The sequence below is a fragment of the Pelodiscus sinensis genome, chromosome 3 (genome assembly GCF_052426305.1).
Source record: "Pelodiscus sinensis isolate ZL-2025 chromosome 3, ASM5242630v1, whole genome shotgun sequence".
Classification (NCBI taxonomy): Eukaryota; Metazoa; Chordata; order Testudines; family Trionychidae; genus Pelodiscus; species Pelodiscus sinensis.
Window position 1 is genome coordinate 159,351,758 of NC_143054.1, and position 22,365 is coordinate 159,374,122.

Sequence of the window (22,365 nt, forward strand, 5' to 3'; positions counted from 1 at the left end):
AGACTATGAATTCATGTCAAGTAAACCTCTCTCATCATAGTTAGTAGTAACATCATTACTTCACAGTAACATATTTAGCCTTTTGCTTAATTACATTAGCTATTGTATATTTCCATATCTTAAAATCATAGAATACTAGAACTGGAAGGGACCTCAAGAGGTCATCAAGTCCAGTCCCCTGCCCTCACGGCAGGACCAAGCGCTGTCTAGGTCATTCCTGATAGACATCTATCTAACCTGCTCTTAAATATCTCCAATGATGGAAATTCCACAAACTCCCTAGGCAATTTACTCCAGTGTTTAACCACCCTGAGGCTACGTCTAGACTGGCATGATTTTCCACAAATTCTTTTCACAGAAAAGTTTTTCCGTTAAAAGCATTTGTGGAAAAGAGCGTCTAGAGTGGCACGGATGCTTTTCCGCAAAAGCACTTTTTGCGCAAAAGCGTCTGTGCCAATCTAGATGCGGTTTTGCGCAAGAAAGCTCCGATTGCCATTTTCGCCACCGGGGTTTTTTTGAGCAGAACAGTTTTTAGCTGTCTACACTGGCCCTCTTGCGCAAAAACATTTCCGGAAAAGGGCTTTTGCCCAAACGGGAACGTCAAAGCATTTGCGCAAGAAGCACTGATTTTGGACAGTAGAACGTCAGTGCTTTTGCGCAAAATCAAGTGGCCAATGTAGACAGCTGGCAAGTTTTTGCGCAAAAGCACTTGCTTTTGCGGAAAAACTTGCCAGTCTAGTCGCAGCCTGACAGTTAGGAAGTTTTTCCTAATGTCCAACCTAAACCTCCCTTGCTGCAGTTTAAGTCCATTGCTTAAGGTCAAGGAGAATAGTTTTTCTCCCTCCTCCTTGTAACACCCTTTTAGGTACTTGAAAACAGCTATTATGTCTCCTCTCAGTCTTCTCTTTTCCAAACTAAACAAACCCAATTCTTTCAGTCTTCTCTCACAGGTCATGTTTTCTAGACCTTAAATCATTTTTATTGCTCTGGGATCTTTTCCAATTTCTCCACATCTTTCTTGAAATGTGGTGCCCAGAACTGAACACAATACTTCAACTGAGGCCTAATCAGCATAGAGGAGAGTAGAAGAATTACTTCAAGGCTGTCTGAATTGCATTTATTCATCATCCCAGTAACCTGGATATCAGTAACTAAAAAGAAAGCACAGTGGCTCAGGCAGTGTCTTCATGCCGCAGAAAATCAAGCTGCTGTGATCGATCTTTAGGAGTTCGATTTAATGAGTCTAGTGAAGACTTGCTAAATTGAATTCAGAGGGTGCTCCTGCTGGTGCCCAGTAATCCTGCTCTTGCCAGGAGTAGGGGAAACCGACAGGAGTGTGTGCTCCTGTCAGACTCCAGCTGCGGGGACACCGCAAAGCTTGGCTTAAGGTAGGCCAACTCCAGCTATGTATTCTACATAGCTGAAATTGCATACCATAAGCCAAGCTGCCAGGTCTAAGGTAGACCTGGATATGTATGTAAATTTGGACATACACAAATATGTACTAGCATCAGTGCACAGTTCACTGAAGTCCTATTTATCCCCGGAACAGATGTAAGACAGCCAGCACAAAAATCTCCATGCTACCTTGCCAAAGTTCCACACCATTAATATGCAGGATGTACTTATAAAAGACAACACTTCAACCTCTATGACCAATTCAACTGGCAACTTCTCTTTTGTTGAAGCTACTAACAAGGGTGCTAGTTTGTGCCACAGTGATGGTGGTTTAGTGACTGAGTATCTGCTCATTAGAAAATTAACAGAGATCAGTAACTCATTTCCCATAAGACACCCATTTGGGTCCAAGATTCCCTTAGATTGAAATCCAGATTAGAACTGAAAGGTTCTTTATCCCATGAAGTCCTCAGACTAACCAGTTCCTTGCTACACTTATTTATAAGCCTGGGTACCTGATGTGCAACTCTAGGAAAGCGTACAAGTGAGCAAAATGAACCGAACTGAGGAAGTGGATGAAGAAATTGACCTACATATACAAGTTACACAAGGGCTTGCTCAGTCATTACTATGGTGTTTACAAAACAAAGAGACACACTACACAAAACTTACTATCTTGCCATGGACTTCTCCTGGAATGTTACAAAAGCCATTCCCAGTGGGTTATCATGAACACTTTCCTCCTCTTTCAAGAACTCATCCAGAAGCTTATTTGTCACTTGGGTATAGTAATCTATAGCATCCACCTGTTGGAAAATCGATTCCTGTTACATATCAATGTCAAATGGCTCATACATTCATTCAAAAACAAGCTCCACAAATTGCAGTCCTCCCTCACATTCCATGGATTAAAAACAACACTGTGGTGTGGAGTACAAAAACAGGTAGTTTTTCTTGCACATAGTAACGTACCAGCAAGACCACACTTCAAATATTGGCAATTCTAGTTACCACTTGGCAGGAAGGATGTTGCAGACATTGAAATATGCAAGAAAGAGGATGATAAATTCTTTGTAAAAATGAGAGTTTCTTGTAAGCTTTGCAATTTTTTTTTATAGTTTTGCATTGTTCTGGCTCATTACCAGGTGATAGCAAAAAATCTCTTACCCTTTCACACCCTCTGGTTTCACAACAGCAGAACTGACCAAATGGCTTTGGATTGATTCGGACCCGACTGCCAAACTTCTCACACAAGTGTGTAAAATAAATAAGACTTTTTTCTGCCTTTTTTCTGGATTAAAAAAAAATAAGATTTTGCAAAATAACAGCCCAGTAACAAACCTAGGGGGAGTATAATTCTGGGAGAAAAAGTTGGCCCAAAGATTTGATCAAAGAAACATTGAATGAACAGAAGAGACAACTAATAAACCCAAACTCATCCCTCCCACAGCCCCCAAAAATAAATTTAAAAAAATCTCCACAAAAAACATTCTGGCTGCTGCTTTTTTATTGTTTGTACACATAATGGGATTCATTCTCTCTCTCTCTCTCTCTCTCTCTCTCTCTCTCTCTCTCACACTCACACTCACACATGAGCTTCAGTGCTTGTTTTCAGAATTCTTTCAGAATTACCATTAATGTAGAGTGCCAGCCCACATCTAATCTAGAATTGCCTACATATGCACTCTGGATATTCACTACAGATTACCTGATTTCATTGTATTTAAAAATTCTTTCTTAAAATATTATTTTGTGGTGCAGGAGCAGAGTCAAAAGTCTTATCCTAAACTATGTGCCAGATTTTGGAAAGATACAAGGACTTAAAAAACAAAGCTTTAAAAAAGAATAAAAATATAAACATATTAGTCTGTTTTCTGTTCTAGTATTCCCCACCCAGCTATAAGTTTGAATGGATCCAGCAGTGCTTACTCAAGAGTTTTCAGCATACACAATTTTAAATCAAGTTACTTCTCTCCCAGACCAGGACTACCTCAGCAAATCCAAGGTGTCTAGAAGACAATCTGGCTTTTGTTACATGGGGTGTGCCTAGACTACAGGGTTTTTTCGAAAAGACTTCCTCTGCATCTAGACTGCTGCCACATAATTTTGAAAGTCGAAAGAATGCAGCAATTTTTCGACCGTGGAAAACCTCCTTTTACAAGAAAAAATGCCTTTTTTCAAAAGCGCTCTTTCAAAAAAAGGTGCTATGTAATGCAAACTGTGCTTTTTCGAAAGAGAGCATCCAGACTGCCTGGGTGCTCTCTCTTGAAAAAGCGGCTTGCTTTTTCGAAAATACAGGTTGTAGTCTAGACACTCTTTTTCAAAAGAAGCTTGCAGTCTAGACATAGCTTTGGAGTGTAACTCCTCCTTTGTGCACTTAGCCTCACTGTTCTAGGAACCTGTGTGCCAGAGTTAATCATTCAATACTAAGGTTTCATACCTTAACAATCACTATACTGCCTTGTCAAATCACCAAGTCAAGGCAACTCATTCATGTGAGCCATGTAGCACCTACCAGAGAGGGACTAATGCAAAACCTCCATTTCTGAATACCCTATGGCACCATTTTTAAATTTAGATATGAATTCACCTGGCCAAGTCCATCTCTAGCATCTACAGGTTTTCTGTTTTGTCATATTTTCAATAATGGCTGTTTCTATAGAACTATAATAAATATAGCCAGATTAAACACATGGGTACCTTTCCTTGGACAAATAGATAAGCCTAGATACATCATAACACAGCTGGACTTCTAGCACATGACAGGTCGGATAGGCAGCACTGGAAAGGAAAAGAGACACATTAAAAGAGTGGAAAATGTCTCCTAAGGTTAATTTCTAATTAACATTAGAAAAATCAATCATTTAACTCACAACACAAACTACTGACAAGCAGATACTAGAGAACTGGAAACAGCTGCTGTAATTTAGTTTACAGTGAATATGATTAACAGGACACAAGCTGTATGCTTTCAGACAAAGGCCAGATGAGAGCATGAAAATAATTAACTGCTTTGAAAAGCTGATACTTTGTATTCTGACAAAATGAATAAGATTATTCCAAAGATGGGAGTAAGAATACAGGTTTTAAATAGTTTAAAAACAAGGACACATCTAGTTTGCATAGTTAAGACTGCCACAAACCTCTCTCTCTATACAAGCTAGTTCTTGACTTACATGAAGTGGTTTTCTATAGCCTCTTTCTTTGCATTTTTGGGAAGGCCAGTTATGAACAGTGTGCGCTTGACCTGTAGAAAAAAAAAGCATCTTATTTCTCACAACAACCAGAAGGAAGAGAGCCCAAAGGAACATGGGGAGGCCACAGGAGAAGACTATGACATTGCACATCAAAATATCTTAAACAAACAAGCTTCTAACTTCAGCGATTGTTGCATCCTTCACTATAGCACTAATATCCTATACTGATAACAGGACAAAATAAAATGTCAGGTGTGTTTTTACCCCTCTTGTGATTTACTCTGATTTTTTTGGCTGTGATTACTACCTATTATATTAATATATTAATTTTACTGGATTCCTTCAGATCTACTAACATTTTGGCAGGGTGGGAAATTGTTTTCTGCTTGATTTTTTCATTGTTTCCCTCTTTCATATGTATTGCATATTTCTCCAAGGAAATGAACTTACTATGTTTTCTTCTTTATACTTGATGTCCATGGTGTGATGTCTCATGAAGACAACAGTCAGAATCAGGTAAATAACAGCAAAAATTGTGTGCAACCAAAGAAGATTGTTGCTGTGGAACAAAACATTTCAGAATATCAGAAGTGAATGGAATTTAGAGCCACATCTGCATTGGTAACTATTAAAATACTACTAAGAATACAACAGTTTATCAAACATTAGGGTAGAAAAACTAGTCTCTGAATGGTTGATGGATGGCTATGCCCATGCAGGTATCTGGTCTAACCATCATATAGAAGTCGTAGCTCTCCAAGCAACTCCACATTTTTAGCTATTACAATTCACTGTCCTAAGCAACTAGCTGAATTTTCCTTGGCCCAATTCTTATCCAAATCTAAAACATAATTTTCATTGACCAGAAAAATTAAGAGAAACAGAACAACTTACAGCTTGTAATTAAGTTAATAGCTAATGCCTATATAACTTTGCTGAACTCCCTTACGTTCCGTGTTTGTCAGCCTGTTTAAAAATTTTACATAACAAAATATGGATTGTTAATAATCTGTTTATCCGTAACAGAATCAGTAATTAAAATATGGTTTCAAAGCCTCTGTTTGAAGACTGATAAGACAGACCAATTTTTATACTTAATTTTTTTTAAATACCCATTTGTTAAGTATTATGTTGCTTAAAAAATATAACAAATTGGCAATTACCCTAGCTGGGCTTTTTAGGAATGGGATTTTTTTTAAGATGAGATCAATGCATAATAGAAGTACTGTGCGTATTTAGTCACCCCAACTATTTCATGGCATTTTTTCAAATACATGACTGATTTTAGTATTCTTCTCAAGAGAGATAGGCACATAAGTCAGGTGGTAAGAATTTTAATGAATTAATCCATACAGTATTAAATCTACTGAAAAGTATAGTTTCTTCTGGTGTGGAAATTTCTGATAGCAAGATTGCTACATCAACATTTACTATTCAAGGGAAGTGTGTGGTCTAGTGGTAAGAGAATATAGAAACCAGGACTCCAGGTTGTTTTTTCCCTACACCATAACTATCCTGCTGTGTAGCTTTAAGCAAGTCATATAACTGAGTACAGATGTGGTGGTCTCATCTCAAAAAAGATATACTGGCATTAGAAAAAGTTCAGAAAAGGGCAACTAAAATGATTAGGGGTTTGGAACGGGTCCCATATGAAGAGAGATTAAAAAGATTAGGGCTTGTTAGCCTATAAAAGAGAAGACTAAGGGGGGATATGATAGAGGCATATAAAATCATGAGTGATGTAGAGAAAGTGAGTAAGTTATTTACTTGTTCCCATAATATAAGAACTAGGGGCCACAAAATGAAATTAATGGGCAGCAGGTTTAAAACAAATAAAAGGAAGTTCTTCTTCACACAGCGCACAGTCAACATGTGGAACTCCTTGCCTGAGGAGGTTGTGAAGGCTAGGGTTCTAAAACAGGGTTTAAAAAAGAGCTAGATAAATTCATGGAGGTTAGGTCCATTAATGGCGATTAGGAATGGGTAAGGAATGGCGTCCCTAGCCTCTGTTTATCAGAGGCTGGAGATAGATGGCAGGAGAGAGATCGCTTGATCATTGCCTGTTTGGTTCACTCCCTCTGGAGCCCCTGGCATTGGCTGCTGTCGGCAGACAGGATACAGGGCTGGATGGACCTTTGGTCTGACCCAGAATGGCCATTCTTATGTTCTTAACTTCTGTTTCACTTTACACATCCGTAAAATGGCAATAAATAATTCCATCATCAACAGGCACACTTTAAAATATAATTAATGTTTTAAGACTAAGGTAAGCCTCAGATGACAAGCATAATATTTCCAGCAAATATAAAATATAATCTAACATACACTTACCCAGTTTGTAAATTTGCTATAGTGGTTCTCCCAAAACTATAAGGATCTTTATCTAAAAAAGGACAAAATACACGGTGTAGTTATCTTGTGCAGCACTCTTATGAAAAGTGTAAGGAAAAAATATAAAACATTTCAAAAAGATATTTATTTATGTTTATTAATGTTCATCACATTTAATGGTAAAAATATGCAAAATAAGACAAATAATACTGATAAAATTGAGTAGAACAAGAAGGCATTCAGCCTGCAAAGGGAAACAGCAGCTGATTTTTAAACATCTGGATGTTATATAGCTACAAGTTTGTTTAAAAAAAAATCTTTGTTAGGGAACTACCTATAGTCCAGTTTCCCACCTTTACTGATGTTTTCTGTCAAATATTTTTTCAATAACAGAAAATTCTTAGTTCCAGAACAGTACTGACAAGATTACTAATAGCAATAACAAGAAATCAGACAATCCAAGGAAATAGTGGTTTGTCAAAAAAAGGAGAGAAAAAAATGATATATTTCTGAAAAAAAAAATGGCCTTCCACCACAGGTTAGATAAAATACTTAATCACATCATAAGGCTGACTATTCTTTAAATCACCATAGCAAAAAGCACAAGGGACATATAAAAGTGACAAATTTTGGTCCACCTAGTATGCTACACATTGTGACTACTCAGAACTTAATGCAGCAGCATGAGCAGAACTTGGATCCTCCTATTCTAAAAAGTACAGGCCCTGCTTGAGCTAAAAGAGATTCACTGTCAGGAGCAGAGAGGCCTACGACACAACTGAGTACAGTAGTTACACCCAATGGAGGGCGGGCATGCACGCACGCAGACACACACACCCAAGCCAGCATATTACAATGTTTATTGAGGCATAAAAACATAGAACTGCTATACCAGAACTAAGAAATAAAACATGTAGTCTGTCATCCTATTTCTGACAGTGGCCTTTGTCAGGTGCATCTAGCTGCATAGTGTTACACTTCAGAATGGGGGAATATTTTATCAAATTTATTACAATAGAATGTACCCTGAGAGCTCTGATACAACACAGAATGCATCCTTGTCTTCAGGAGATGAAAAGATTTTCTTACCAAGTAAGTCACCTGAAAGATTGACAGGTAATATGATACAAACAGACAAAATGCTGACAGCAACCAGCAGGCAAATAATGTGGCGCTGAAAGGCAAGATAGTGTATGGCATCATCACCACACTTGTCGCGAATCTCTTCATCACTGCACCAAAGACAAAAAAGCAGCAGGTCAGTCCAGATGCTTTCCCAGTTGGACTGTGCTTAAAGAACACTGAGTTTTTAATAAGCCCTACAAATCTCTACGTTCTATTACACTCTGCAAAGTGAAAGGCCAGCATGGGATGGTTTAGTAAAATAAACGTGAGAAACAAGGTAGGTGAGGTAATATCATTCAGCACATCCCTTCCACCAAAAAAAGTTGGTCCAATACAAGGTATCACCTCACCTACCTTGTCTGTCCCATATCATACGACCAACACAGCTACAATACTACAAGAAAATAAAATAAATGTAACATTTTAGTATTAAAAGGATCCTTCTGCCGATATGAATGTACGATCCCTAATGAGAAGTTATTTTGAAATCCAAATAGGCACTTAGAGCAACATTCACATATACATCTCCATTACTGAATACACAGCAAAAGACAGAGTATTCGAAAAATGCTTTGTGCCAGTAAAAGGGAGGAAGAGATTTTATTTTTATTGTCTTCTACTGACCCACTGGGGTATGGAATACACAAAGGATTAAACCAGGTCAGCAAAATTCTACTCCTTTGGGCTGGCAATATTTTGGACAAGCAAAATTCTCATTATCAGCCTGGAAAAGATGGGTAAATCTATTGTGCACTTTTCTATGGCAGTTTTGCAAGGCTGAATTCAACTTTGACCTTAATGGGATGCAGCTCTTACAGTAGGAGTACACTCGGTCCCAGAGAAGACTAAGGAATAAGGTGACTAAACGTTAATCTTAAGCTATGTATGCACGTACTGGAGGATTGACGCTCCAGCAATCGATCTTCCAGACTTCAAGTAAAGACCTGCTAAGTTGATTGCTGAGGACACCCCCCACCCCTCCCGTCAACTGCAGTACTCCTCATTGTTGTGAGGAGTAAGGGAGAGCTTCTCCCATCAATCTCCCGCTGTGGGATCTCCCCAGAAAAATTGATACAAGCCGTGTCAACGCCATCTATGCAATTCATATAGCTGGAGTTACGTATCTTCCATCGATTTTCTCCGCTACTGTAGACCTGCCCACAGACTCACTCTCAACCAATTAAGGAAATGCATTGAAGGGCTTTGCAAGGAATCACATCTATTGTTGGGAGAGGGGGGTGGGGGAGGGAATTTAGCCCAACATGAGTTTGAAGGACAACAAAGGTGGTGGTGGGGGGGGGACAGGACAACATGAAAAAAGGAATCCCAGAGAATTCTCTTCAACAATTTTTAAAAAAATCTGTTTACTCAAATAGGAAAAAAAAACCAAACCATGATTTCTTATGCAGATAGGTTCAAATCACCAATATAATTTTTGTAAACATTCAGCAACTGAGAAACTGTTCTAGGGACAGACTCCTCATAGAATTGGCACTTCAATAAAGAGGGAATGAGTGGGTGGACCTCTGTGCCTGCCGAGAGCCCCACTGGTTTTACTGGAAGTGTGCTTAATGGTTCTCTTTGAAGAATAAGAGTTTACAATCCTAGACCCACTTCATTCTCCCAGACTTGAATGGAAGCCAGTTTGGGCTCATATATTGTCAGTTATATCCCTACTTACTATGCCTTGATGCAGTCTATCACTTTGCATCCTGGAAACTGTATTTCTATTTTAAAAATATATACACATCAGAAAAAGTAAACCATGGCTCACTGTTTCTACTTCACGTACTTACTGCATTCGAAAGGCAGCTGTCATCCAGGAACAAAATCCCTATAGAAAAAGAGGAAGTATGTTAACTTCCAAGGGTGTGTCAACACTGCACCGTTATTTCAAAATAACTAGCATTATTTCAAAATAACAATATGAGTGTCAACACAGCTATTCCGTTATTTTGAAATAAAAGACGGCTTATTCCGAAATCTGTAAATCTCATTAAGTCATGTGCAGACGCTCCGCTGCTGCGATTTCAAAATAGCTCCTCACCAGGGACATTATAAGTTATTACTCCCCAGTGCTTCCTGGGGCTCTAAATCAAGATAGCACATTTCTATTAGGGAAACCTGCCCTGGACTAATTTTGAGGCATCCCTGCAGTGTAGACGTGCTATTTCAAAATAAGCTATTTTGGAATAACTATTCCGGAATAGCTTATTATGGAATAGCCGTGCAGTGTAGACGTACCCCAAGAGACAACAGTGTCTATAATTTTTATAGATAATAGGAATGTTGAATATAATCTTATCTCTTATGAAGTTAAAAAAGGCTGCTAATTTGGGTTTGATAATTTTAGGGCACCGTATGCCATTTATAGTCCATAAAAACAGTTTTTATGCTTTAAACCAGGGAGGGGGAACCTTTTTTGTGTTGGGGACTGCTGACCTACAGAAAAATCAGTTAGGGGCCGCACACAAGTGAGAAGCAAGTTGGGAAGTGAAGTGAGGCAGCTCCTGACTGAGGAGAAAAACATTCTCCACATTCCCCTCAGACACCAGAGCATTGAGGGGTCCAAGCTAGTAGCTTGTGTGTGCTCCAGCCCTGGGAGGGACAGCTGGGGGTCTGGAAGACCAGCGCAGGCTCCTCCAATGCTCTGTGGAGCCCCGAGCCTCAGGGGCCAGATTGAGACAAGCCGGGGGCCACATACGGCCCATGGGCCTTAGGTTCCCCAACCCAGCTTTAAACTCATCCCATAAAACAATTTACAATTAGCAAAACATTAATAAGTTCCAGGGATGAATATTCAAGTAATTAATCAAGTGTAAAATTTTACATGTGATTTTAAGACAAATATATAGCCTTTAGCCCCAATTCTGTTTCCATTACATTCAATTTGGGATCAAGCCCCTTAAGTAGGGCTGGTTTTAACTAATAGTTTCAGATTATGTTTTTTAAAGGTATTTAGATATCCTTCAAAGGTCCCTCACAACTTTAAATAAAATCTACATGGATTATAGCTCTGTATAATTTAACAGGTATGAAGACAGTCTTGAAGTCCTCAGTTTTAACCATCTATAAATTAGGGAATAGATAATTACATCTTCCATATAAGATTTTGAACCATCCTTTAGAATTTTATAGCAGAGATATAATTCTCTATTAAATTCTATATTAGAGTTCAAAAAGCTATAGAAAAAAATATTTACTATTAAGTTCCCTAGGCCTTTTCCACAATACTCCAAAGCTAGAGAAATAAGTCTGTAACCATTTAAATAATAAAGGTCTTCTAGAGCTGAAGAAAGATTTAAAACAAAACATATTTAAACAACAATCTTCAGGTAATAGCAAGATGCTCAGTGATTTAGCTTCAGGAATGTTTTTAATCAAGCAGATGGAGCTTTAAAATAACATAAGAACAGTAACATAGCTTGGATAGCTCTTTCATAGTTTGATGCTATATGAATCACAGGTGTTTAGAGTCCCTCAAAATCAATGGTCATGGATGAGGCCAATTGAAAATTTGGCCTACGAGTTGTTTCCACTCTCTGCCTAGCATTTCCATTAACTATATATGGCCTTATTACATGATTTTTCCATTTGCACCCCATTTTCCCCATCTGTAATGTGTGCATAGCGCCACCAGGCAGTTTGAGAGGATCAGTGGACAATATTTGCAAAGTACTTTGAACTTAGAGAGTACTTTATAAGTGTAAATTAGTATTTCTTCAAGATATTATGACTGTTATTCCTCTTTCAAAAATAAAAAAATATTTTTAAGTAACAAGAAGCTGTTGGTTTGTAACAGGATTAAAGTGTTTATGGAGGGGCTGGAAACAAGATACCATAAAGCCATCAAACATTCCAGTATAAGTACTTTTCACAATGTTTTATTACATCCCCTGTGCTGAGTCTGGTTGTTTAAGCTAGGTGCAAGTCTGAATTATGGCAGATTCCATTGTACCTGCATGTTTTTACCTACATGCACACACCAAAATGTTTCATGTGTCTAATTCAAATACTGACACTGTCATATTCAGGATCGTGTACCGATGAGGAATACGACAATCGGCGATATCTTGAGTCACTAAAACACAAAGAGACATTTAAATGATTATGGAAATGCTGTAGTTACTAATGCTTAAATCTGCTTTTACAATTCTCAAGTAACTACGAGAAGCTATTTGAATAAAAACTTTGTATTTTTCCAACATTGTAGGATACAGAATTCTACTTGTTTTTTTGCTGTGTTCAAAAAAGAGTAAGCATGAACTGCTTAAATAAAAGAGCATATAAGTGAACCAAAAAAAGGATGGAATACTTCATGGGACACTAATGTTAATACAATTTAAAAAACAGATGGTTAATCTGGCATCTGGCTGGATCAGTTCTGCAGACGTCATCCCTGCACAGATGTGTCTACAGCAGTTCCTTTTAAACTCTGCTCCTCAGCTCAGATCTACACAGCAACATCACAAAAGCTAATTTTCTCTCATCTCCTCTCCTTTAACCCACAACAGTTTCAGCCTCTTAGCTCAGATGCTCCCTGTAGTATTACTCTCATTCACCTCTCCCCCCGTACTCTACCACCCAACTCACTTCTGTCATACAGCACTGCAAAGAGCCATTACAGAATATGGTGTCTTTGATAAAATGGGAAGTTACTGTTTTCAGTTTCAGAGGGGTAGCCAAGTTAGTCTGTAACAGGAAAAACGTAAAAAACAACAAATAGTTTGGTAGCACTTTAAAGACTAACAAAATATGTAGAAGGTATCATGAGTTTTCGTGGGCACAGCCCACTTCTTCAGATGACCAGAGTGTTGGAAGCTGCATTTGTTCTTGAAAAATAAAATTATTTCTTAACTAAGAAACATGTAAAACGCACATGCCCGATCTTATGATTCATTATGGGTTATGTTACATTACACTACCATTGCTTTCAAGGACACATACAACAGTGTCCAAGTTTAACCCTAATTTCCAAGAACAGTTAGAGATCACCACTAGCTTTTAAATGTCCTAAGATGACATCAGGAAGTTTAAAATCACAGGCTCCATCCAGCTTCCATTAAAATCAATGCCAAAACTCTCACTGACTTCAACAAAAGCAGAATCAGGTCCTTTGATTGGGCCATGACAAGTTCTATGTAGTGTTGCACTGTCCGAGTCAGCATGGGAAGACCTTGGGTTTGAACCCAACTAAATGTAAGAGCTCACATACTTACACTGTATTTCTCTAGCAGAAGCTCTAATAAGTGTGCAGAGGATATGTTAACAGACTTGCTCAACCTATTGCTTGTCTTCCTGCCACTTTCCTCTTTCCCATGAAAAATGAGAAAGATTGTTAATGACAAATGTAAACATGTGATTTTATTTACTGGTCATATCCTACAGTGAGAGATTGTTGGAAAGAGGTGTGTTTCACACAGTGAAGTCAGGAGAGAATTTTAACATGAAAAATACATGATCCCAGTTACACCTTATTTACGCAAATTTCAATGACCTAAAATCCCATTTATCCCATTTAATTCTACATTCACCAAGTGGTTTCAACAAGACATGGCTGTACATCATTTTACCTTTCAGTTTCCGACACCAAGGCCAGGCGACCATAGTCCCAGAATCTCTTCCTTATAGTGGAAAAGGCTAAGATTAAAATCTAGAAAAAAGAAATTACAAGTCAAGGATTAAGTTCGTCAGATCCAAACTGGTACCCAGGCACAACATTGCACATTGGACTGTGCCTCCATATTGAAAATGAAGGTGGCCACTAGTTGTTCCACGGTGCTTTGATTTGTATGTTTTTATTTTATTTTTAAAAATTAGGGATTCCAAAAGAATTGTCAGCACAGCCTTCAGATGTGCAAAGTTTGTACTACTCCTCAGTACAGCTTTCTAAATACAGTAATTGGATGAGTCTTTGATTCTCACTTTACTACTAGGAACCTCAATTATCAAATCCATTTGCTGGTTTTAAATGTCCTGGATTAAAAATATATTTATTTAAGATATTGTGGCCAAATTCATTCCTGGTGTATATCCTTAGTCTTTGCTGCAGTTTCATGATGGATGAATTTGATCCTCTGTGTCCAATACATTGGCTGTTAACTTTAACTGGAAAACTCACTCCCAGGCAAATCTCCAGAAATAATATAATGTTAAAATCACTTATAATGTTGTTTATTTCTTATCAGAGGCTCTTAAATGAAATTCAGCATGCAGTCAGTCAAAGTTATGCTCCTGTTTTGGAGGAGGAAGAAGGACAACAATGTTGGTCAATCCTAGTGAGCTCTTCATTAATGTTCTAATGTACACTGCCACTTTCCAAAGGATATCTGAAGGTCTCCTTCTTGGTGGGGGACTGGCTAGTGGTGTTTCTTTTCGAGCAACAATTATCGTAGCAGGAGGTGGTAAGTGCAGCCTGCCACAAAGTGATGCATGTCAAGCATTAAGAACTGTAGCCATTGACCCCCATCATCCTTGACCAGATCAGCACAACATAAATGGTGAGCACAATGCAGATAGCAGCTTTTGGTCGAAGGACAGGGATGCTAGAAGGTGCAACTTGCATGAGTTCTGCCTCAATCTATTCAACTCTACTTCCAAAAGTCATCATCTGGAAAATATATTTACAAATATTACACCTGCTCTTACAAGTGACAAATGAAAGGAGTCCTAGCCAGTGCTGAGTGATATAAATGACTCTATTATTATTAATACACTTATTTAAGTGTATTTAATTATTTGGAAATTTCTGCTATTGGAATTTTAGACTAAATGTATATTGAATTGAACTGTAACACTGGCTGGTTTGTTTTTAAAATGCCTCTGCTGGGTGATGGGGATGTAAACGAGTAATCGGATATACAATTAACCGATAAGCCGAGGCTTATCAATTAATCTGCTCAACTACTTGAATTCTACCCCCTTTGCTGCCTTTGTATAAAAGGCAGCAGGTGGAGGGGGAGAGCAGGAGCTGGCGCCACCTCCCCCTGCTTTGCTGCCTCTAACAGAGGCAGCAGCATGAGGGAGGGGGAGTGATGTCACAGCAGCCTCTGCCTGCGCAGGGGCAGGGGGAGGGATGTGTCCCAGCTATAGAATAGTCGAGTAACCACTAAGAATTCTTGTGCTAACTTGACTATTTAATTACCCGATATCTAACATGCCTACTGGTGGGGTATCTTATTTGACTCTTACAATACTGCTATAAACAAAATACAGAAAGTTAAGGCCCAGATTCTACAAACATTTAAACCAGAAAATAACTTATGTGAATTAGACTCATTGATTTCCAATGGAACTATCTATGTGCTTACGGTTAAGTATTTGTACACGTGTTTGTGGCATCAGAGGCTAACATCTTATTTTTATTAAAAACTTTTTAGTAGCACAACATCAAGCACTTCAAAATTGCTTCAGTGTTAACAATAAAAAAATATTTAGACTTCTACTACACTCAAAATATTGTGAGCAATACATTATATTTTTCAAAAATATCTGACACCTATCAGTGGCATTTTCAAAAGCACTCAAGTGACTTCAGAGCATAAGTCCAATTGACTTCACGCTGTAAACTGTGAGGAAGAAATGCATCCTGGTCAAAGGACTTCACTTTCTTGATTAAAGGAAGTTCAATGGAAGATGGTGCTGGTTAGCAAATAACCTACAGGGTATAGCAATCAACTGTGAATTTCAATTTTTTGCTGTTCTCATCGTAAGGATATCAATGAGACCTTGGAGATCACTTTTTCAACATAGATGAACATTTTAAGTATATTTCTTAACAGGAAAAAAATGCAGGTAAAAATCTGAAATCCTGCTATAATTAGAAAACAACTCAAATAGGGACAAAATATCCACGTTAGCAGTTTAAAGGCTATAATTATTATTAATTCCTCTGAATTAATCTGAGTTTTCTGTAGGTATCTTTAGTTTTGTTCAATAATCTTGAGTCAGAATACATTAACAACTTAATTCCTGTAAACCAGAAAGATGCTCTTCCTGTGTTCTGACTGTCTGAATGGCCCCTGCCGTAGTCTCATATGACTCTGACATTAGATTAAATAAACTATTGGGCCAACTTTTTAGTAGGCAGAGGTCTATTTGCATGTGCAAAGCTGTGGAGCATCTACTAACTTCCATGTGAGTGCAAACTGAGTAATTGTGTGCAGTAAGTACATACGTAGATGCTCAAGGCAATGCCTCCCCAAATATATTTTAGGCCTATTTTTTAAAATTCTAGCCCTATGCCTTGTCATCTTGTCCCTTTTTCTGTGCAGGATTGTACTGTACATCATTTTTTCCACTGTTTTATATACTCTAATTTGAAGGGTCTGAAGTGATAGAATTTCCACCTTCTTCCTTTAGGAGACTATTTCACTGGCTAATAGATCTCACCATGAGGAAGTTTTTCTTTAATACTGTAAAAGTATTCAGCATTAAGCTTTCCTATCTTGAGAAATCTTCAAACGACAGCTGACCCTCACATGCCATAAAAATAATCAATAAGAAAGAAGGATGCTCTCATGACTAAGGTACAGAACCAGTAGGCTACAGGTTATTCCTGGCACTGACATTGACTCAATGTATAATTGTGGTAAGTCCCTTAGCCCCTTTGTGCCTACCCATCAGCATCCCATCACATGGATATTGTGAAGCTTAATTCATTAATACTTGTAAAGTGCTTTGAAATTCCCTGGTGAAAAAATTGTACAGAAGAGCAAAAGCAACCTCCTAAAATACTTCTGTTCAATAAATTCTGGGATACAAATCCCTCTTTCGGTAATCACAATCACATATTCAAAGTATTTTAGACAACTCTGAGCTTCTGGATAGGCTGGAAGTATTGCAGCTATGAGAGTTAAAAAGAAAACTTACCAAAAAGCAAGTAACATCAAGCAGCAAGACAGTAGGGACTCCACCAAAAGTAACTCCTTGTAGCACAGTACTGCCCCGTGCAGTGCTGTAGCAGTAACTCCCATTTGGAAAGGAGTTTCCTCTACTTTCATTGGAGAAGTAGACTAGACGGGAATGTCCAACATCCAGAAACAGGAAAGAAATCATCTTGTGTCTCTTCTGAAAAAGGAAGTGAGCAGTCACATTAACAAGCTTGCATAAGGGATTATCAGGAGACCCATGACTGCAAAATGTGCCAACAGAACAAACATTCAAACCAGGAACATCCCAGTGCAGGAAGATTAAAAAGAAAGTGTCCTTTTACAGAGAAAACATTTTATCATCCCCTCCCCCCCCACCACCACTGCTGAGAAAAGATTTTGTACTAACTTCACTGAGCAACATCTGATACCAAATATGCTCTTTGGTGTGGAATTTCTATCCCTGTACTCTAAACTTCTAACAAAATGTAGGCCTTGCAGAGACCAGGCATCAATGCTCAAATGCTTAAAGTATAAGTGCAGTCTAATGAAGGTTTCAGAAGACCAATGTGTAAAGTTTCCCATCCTTCCAACTAAAGTATTAAAACTACTACGTATTTGAGCTTTGATTTCTGGTTCTTGGAGTGACAGAGGAAGTTAGCTATTCCAATGACATATGATGGTTTGAAGGACTTTGTATTCTACTGAGGGCTTGTGGACATATTAGATTGTGAATTGTTGACTTATCAAATGTAAAGGCCTTGGAACTTTATAAAACTGACTATAAATTCCATAAAAGCCACAAAACACAAACCTACAAACATGCATGCCATGAGGTTTAATCAGTATTTTTAATGAAATTAGATTGTTGGCTGACACAGTGAAGTGTTTGATATTAGACATTTAACAAAAAACGCTGCATGTTTCCTACTTTTCTATTTTTGTTCAATTATGAATTAAACTGCTTAGTAAACTTAGCAACATATGGAAAATGATAGAATTATTCCAGACATACAAAGGTGTCTTTACAAGCGGAAGAAATGGCTCACTTACTTCTGGGTTTGCTATTTTAAAAGTTTCTTTTCAAATCTTCTAAACTTGATTCTCAATAGCTCTCAATTACTTTGAATAAAAGGACACAATGTGGAAGATATTTGTAAATAATAAACCGATAATCCCTTGAAATTTAATCTTCAATTTGTAATGTGTTTTAGGCCACAACAAACTAGTCTGAATTTATACTGATGGCCAAAAGGTGAAAGGTTGCATAGAGGAGTATCAATTTGCAAAGCGACCTAGTACCCCCTTATTATAAATTTTAAAATCAGTACTATTGCCTGACACATAGTCTGCAAGGTACTGCCATGCGAATAGTAAAACATACAGCATTTCAGAACTAGTGACTTTTAGGGCCTATTTCCAATAAATCTATACTGGAGATTGTAGGACCTTCTATCACAGTGCAGTGGTACCTTCAGCAGAGAGAGATGTGATTACTTCTGTTCCAGATTCTCAGATTGGTTGAGTAGCTTTCAAGTAAGAGTGTAACATTGTCATGGCACCGGAGATAGGGTGGATTGATTTAAGTGATCAAAGTGATTTACATCACCAATTTTAATTGTGTTAAATTAAATTAAATTAATTCTGTTTTGCTTTTGTACTTTTTAGTTATTTTTCTAAAGACTGATTTTCATTGGTTGGTAATCATTAAATCATGTTGATTTGCAACTAATTATAGCCTTTACACAACATTTCATATTACTTTTTTCACTAATCAGGAAGATATAGTATATCTATGCACATTTATTTAAGCAGGTATTTAGCTTAATGCATTTGCTCAGATTTTAAATTTTTACATTATTTTACTTTTTAAATTATGTTAAAAATGGTGAAGTGGCCATCCAGCTGATTCCATCACAGGAAACATATGACTTTTCTGCCACAAGACTGTCAAAGAAATTGGAATTTGATGCTTGACAGAAGGAAGTTAGAGCATTTTCTACATTTATTCTGGGAATGAGTACTATGGCAGCTGTGAAGACTACCTGTCTAAATTAAAACACCATACTAGATCTCGTCACAGTCTGCAACCACACTGGAAAACTTGCCTGTTTAGAAACATCAGCTAGCATGAAGACCAATGGAGAAAGGAAATATGACACATCATACAGGGATTCCACTGAGGTACTACTGCAAATATGAGAATGAGGTCTGCAACCTTGAATGGGGAATGTAATTGCTGGAGGTTTGGGCACCATCACTTTTATTTTCACTGGGAATCTGCTGAGTTCTAGAGTGAGAGGGCTGGCAACAGCAGCTCTGAAGTATATCTCTGGAGAGCTACAGGGTTTGCAGCTGTCCCAGGTATTTTTGCACCTTTTTCTAGTTTTTCCAGTCCTCCCTACCTCCTTTGCTGCCCAGACACGGCAATCCCATTGGGAATGGGCTACTGAAATGGTGCTTTCACCTTGCCCAGCAAAATCAGCCTCCTTTTTCTCCCAGGAAGTGGGGGGGGGGGGGGGGGGGGGGCTGAGACAACCCCACACAATGTGTGCAGTGAAGGCCAAACTGCTGTCTGCCCACAGAGCTGGGCAACCTCCAAAAGAACACTAAGGGAAGGGGAGCAGGACACACAGACCTTTCCTTTTGCCTCTGGCTTTCTCGGCCTAGCTCTCTGCCTGAAGCCTGTCAGGGCACCAGCTATTTCAACACCACAGCAGGGAAAACCAAGCCAAGGGAACAATCTCCCCAAAGGCAACCACAGCCCCAATTCTGGCTGGGGATCCGCTGGGCGGTTCCGGGCCCAAATAGCTCACAGACAATTAGAAATAGCAGGATGGAGACTTCCTCTGAAAAGCCACAGCAGGGAGGGCTGGAGGAGAAGTCTCCTGCCAGCCTCTGTCCAGAGAGAAAACTGGAGGGAACTGCAGGGGGCGGGGCATTCCCCTGCCAGCAGGTGACTAACAGGGCTGCTCTGCCCCAAGCAGGCCTAAGCACCTATTGTAACAGATCTGTGATCCTTGTCACAAGGCAGAGCTTGAACCTCTCCCACAGTCAATAACTTTATTGCAGAGTCCACCTGAGTCATCAACACTCAAGTCAGACTGGCTCAAGCCAGAGCAGCCAGACTGTGAAATGACTCTTGAGCTGCTGTGTCCACACTGGCACTGCACTCACTCCTGAGTGATGCTACCATTTCTGCAGCCATATCCCATGCTGCATTGCACTGCAGTACATGGAGCAGCACTTCCAATTCTCCCCCATTGAACAGTAGAACTTGTCCGTCCTTTCTGGTTACAAGGGCTACATCTACACTGCAGGCTTTTTGTGCAAGAACATCTGTTCTTGCGCAAAAACTTGCAGAGCATCTACGCTGCACGCACGTTCCTGTGCAAGTATTTTTACAGTATAGCATCGGAAAACAGGGCTTCTTCCAGAAGTTATTCCTCTCCTAATGAGGAATAAGCCTTCTTGCGCAAGAGCTCTTCCACAAGGCAGCAGTGTAGACAGGCAACATGAATTTCTTGCGCAAGAAAGCCCTGTGGCTAAAATGGCCATCAGAGCTTTCTTGCACAAGAGAGCAGTCACACTGCCATGGACGCTCTTGCGCAAAAGCACATGGCAGTATGGATGCGCTCTTGTGGAAGACCTTTTGCACAAGAACTCTTGCACAAAACAGTTCTTGCACAAGAGCCTGCAGTGTAGACGTAGCTAAGGTGTATTATGGGAAAGCATTGGAGAATTTCTAGCACTGGAGAGGAGCTAGCTTGTGTCCATGCTTCAGAGTGGTCATGTTAGAAGCTGACAAGTGGCACTAATTTGAACATTATTAGCTTATGCCCTCTGGCAGGCCAGTCAACTTAAATCAAAAGCACCACTATACTCAAGATAAGGGTTTCTGTGTGTAACGAAGACAAGCTCACTAAAACTCTCTCCGGCAGAGGGCAGCAGGGTGCTAGATTGGTAGCTAATGAGTCAAGTTCAGTCATGTGCATTTACCAGGAGACCTCAAGTTTTCTACCATGAGTGGTGTCTTAAGTAACCAAAAGGAGGTATATGTACACACATTTTTCTCTGTATCCAAATATCACATTTCTAATATTTCTTTATCCTTTTACCAGTCTTAGAGAGATTAAGGTAGGGGAGATATCTGTATTGGACTAATTTATATTGGTGAGACTGACAAGCTTTCCAGCCACATGAGGCTGACTTGAAGAAGAGCTATGTGTAGCTTGAAAGCTTGTCAAGCACACACGAAACACATTAAAGAGTCATTGAAAAGCTTCTCCAAAGTGATGTGGGTTGACCACACAACTCTCCTGAGACAGAGTAGTATTACTGACCCCATTTTACAGATGAGGAAAAAAAGGCGACAGGAAGGTGAAAAACTTTGCTCAAGAATTCAATGCCGTTCAATGGCAGTGCTAGGTTAGTGCTCAGAGATTTCTAGCCCATAGTCAGTACCCAGGCCTTTGCTCCTGACGTGTAATACAGAGGAGAGAGGGCCCCCACTATCCACAGCTAGCCTGGACACTGGGCTGGGAAGAGGGTCCACGCAAGGCATGGGGTGGGCTCAGCACGGGTAATGGCCGGCTGGTAACAACCAGGAAGAGAACCTGGAGAGCGGCTGGCCCTGGGTCTCAAGCAGGAACTTCCTGCAGGGAAACTCGTTTGGGTTACGCCAGCCTGCACAAACCCCGCACCCAAGCCAAGTCCGCAAGCGCCGAAGGGGCTGGTACGTGGCGCCCAGCTGGGCCTCCCGCCCATAAGTTGGGGGGCGGAGGGGGGGGGCGCGGTGCCTCCGCGGCTTTAGGTCCGGAAACCGCCCGGGACCGCCCCCCAGCTGGGCTGGGAGGAATCCGGCGGGCAGCCCCGGGAGCTTCGCGCCCACAGCCCCATTACCTGCGGCGACTGCCCGCTCTCCGGCCGGCCCGAGGAGGGACCTGCGCGCTGGCAGGTTGCTCCTGCCCAGGGCGAGGGCAACGTCCGGAGCCCAAAAGTAACAAAGACAAAGCCACAAGTGCAGAGACCCGCGCATGCGCCCTGGCCCTCAGCACCCGCGTGCGGGCTGTGCGCCCCGTCCTTGCCCGCCGGTGGGTCAGCGTCGGCTCGGAGCTCGCTGCGCCGCAGCCCTGGCGTCCGCTCTGGCCTCACTGTCCGCCCGCAGCCCTGCCTCCTCCTGGGCACCGCTCTCTGCCCCCTGGGCACCCCTCTCCGGCACGCCTGTGTCCCCCCCCCCCATGGCGAAGGACCCCCCGTCTCCCTCTGGCAGGTCTCGGTACTTGCTTTCGCAGCGCTGACATGGAAGCGTTGTCGCGAACAATGCGGAAGAGGTAAAGGGTTCAGTGACTATCGCTGCGCTGTCTCAGGGAGAAAAACAGGATGCATCGCTCTGAATAAGCACTTTTTACGCCAGTGGTCACTCCGGAGCTGTTCACCAGCAG

General features: G+C 40.1%; 1 protein-coding gene across 2 annotated transcripts in view; it reads right to left on the reverse strand.

Moving 5' to 3' along the window:
* The window catches only part of TMEM63A (transmembrane protein 63A), a 42,019-nt gene extending 19,703 nt beyond the window's left edge, over positions 1-22,316 (reverse strand). Inside the window, exons 1-12 of one of the 2 annotated variants that reach the window (XM_006118046.5) lie at positions 22,208-22,316; positions 16,923-17,120; positions 13,625-13,704; positions 12,072-12,132; positions 9,848-9,885; positions 8,016-8,158; positions 6,927-6,978; positions 5,046-5,154; positions 4,575-4,645; positions 4,099-4,179; positions 2,566-2,689; positions 2,071-2,204 (exon numbers count right to left, since the gene is read on the reverse strand). In XM_006118046.5, coding sequence (XP_006118108.1) covers positions 2,071-2,204; positions 2,566-2,689; positions 4,099-4,179; positions 4,575-4,645; positions 5,046-5,154; positions 6,927-6,978; positions 8,016-8,158; positions 9,848-9,885; positions 12,072-12,132; positions 13,625-13,704; positions 16,923-17,108 — 1,079 coding nt within the window. In that variant the 5' untranslated portion in view covers positions 17,109-17,120; positions 22,208-22,316. Of the gene's footprint in view, positions 1-2,070; positions 2,205-2,565; positions 2,690-4,098; positions 4,180-4,574; positions 4,646-5,045; positions 5,155-6,926; positions 6,979-8,015; positions 8,159-9,847; positions 9,886-12,071; positions 12,133-13,624; positions 13,705-16,922; positions 17,121-21,823; positions 21,974-22,207 lie in introns of those variants that run through there. The other variant, XM_006118045.4, reaches the window with a different exon arrangement.
* Between the last annotated feature and the right edge of the window lie 49 nt (positions 22,317-22,365).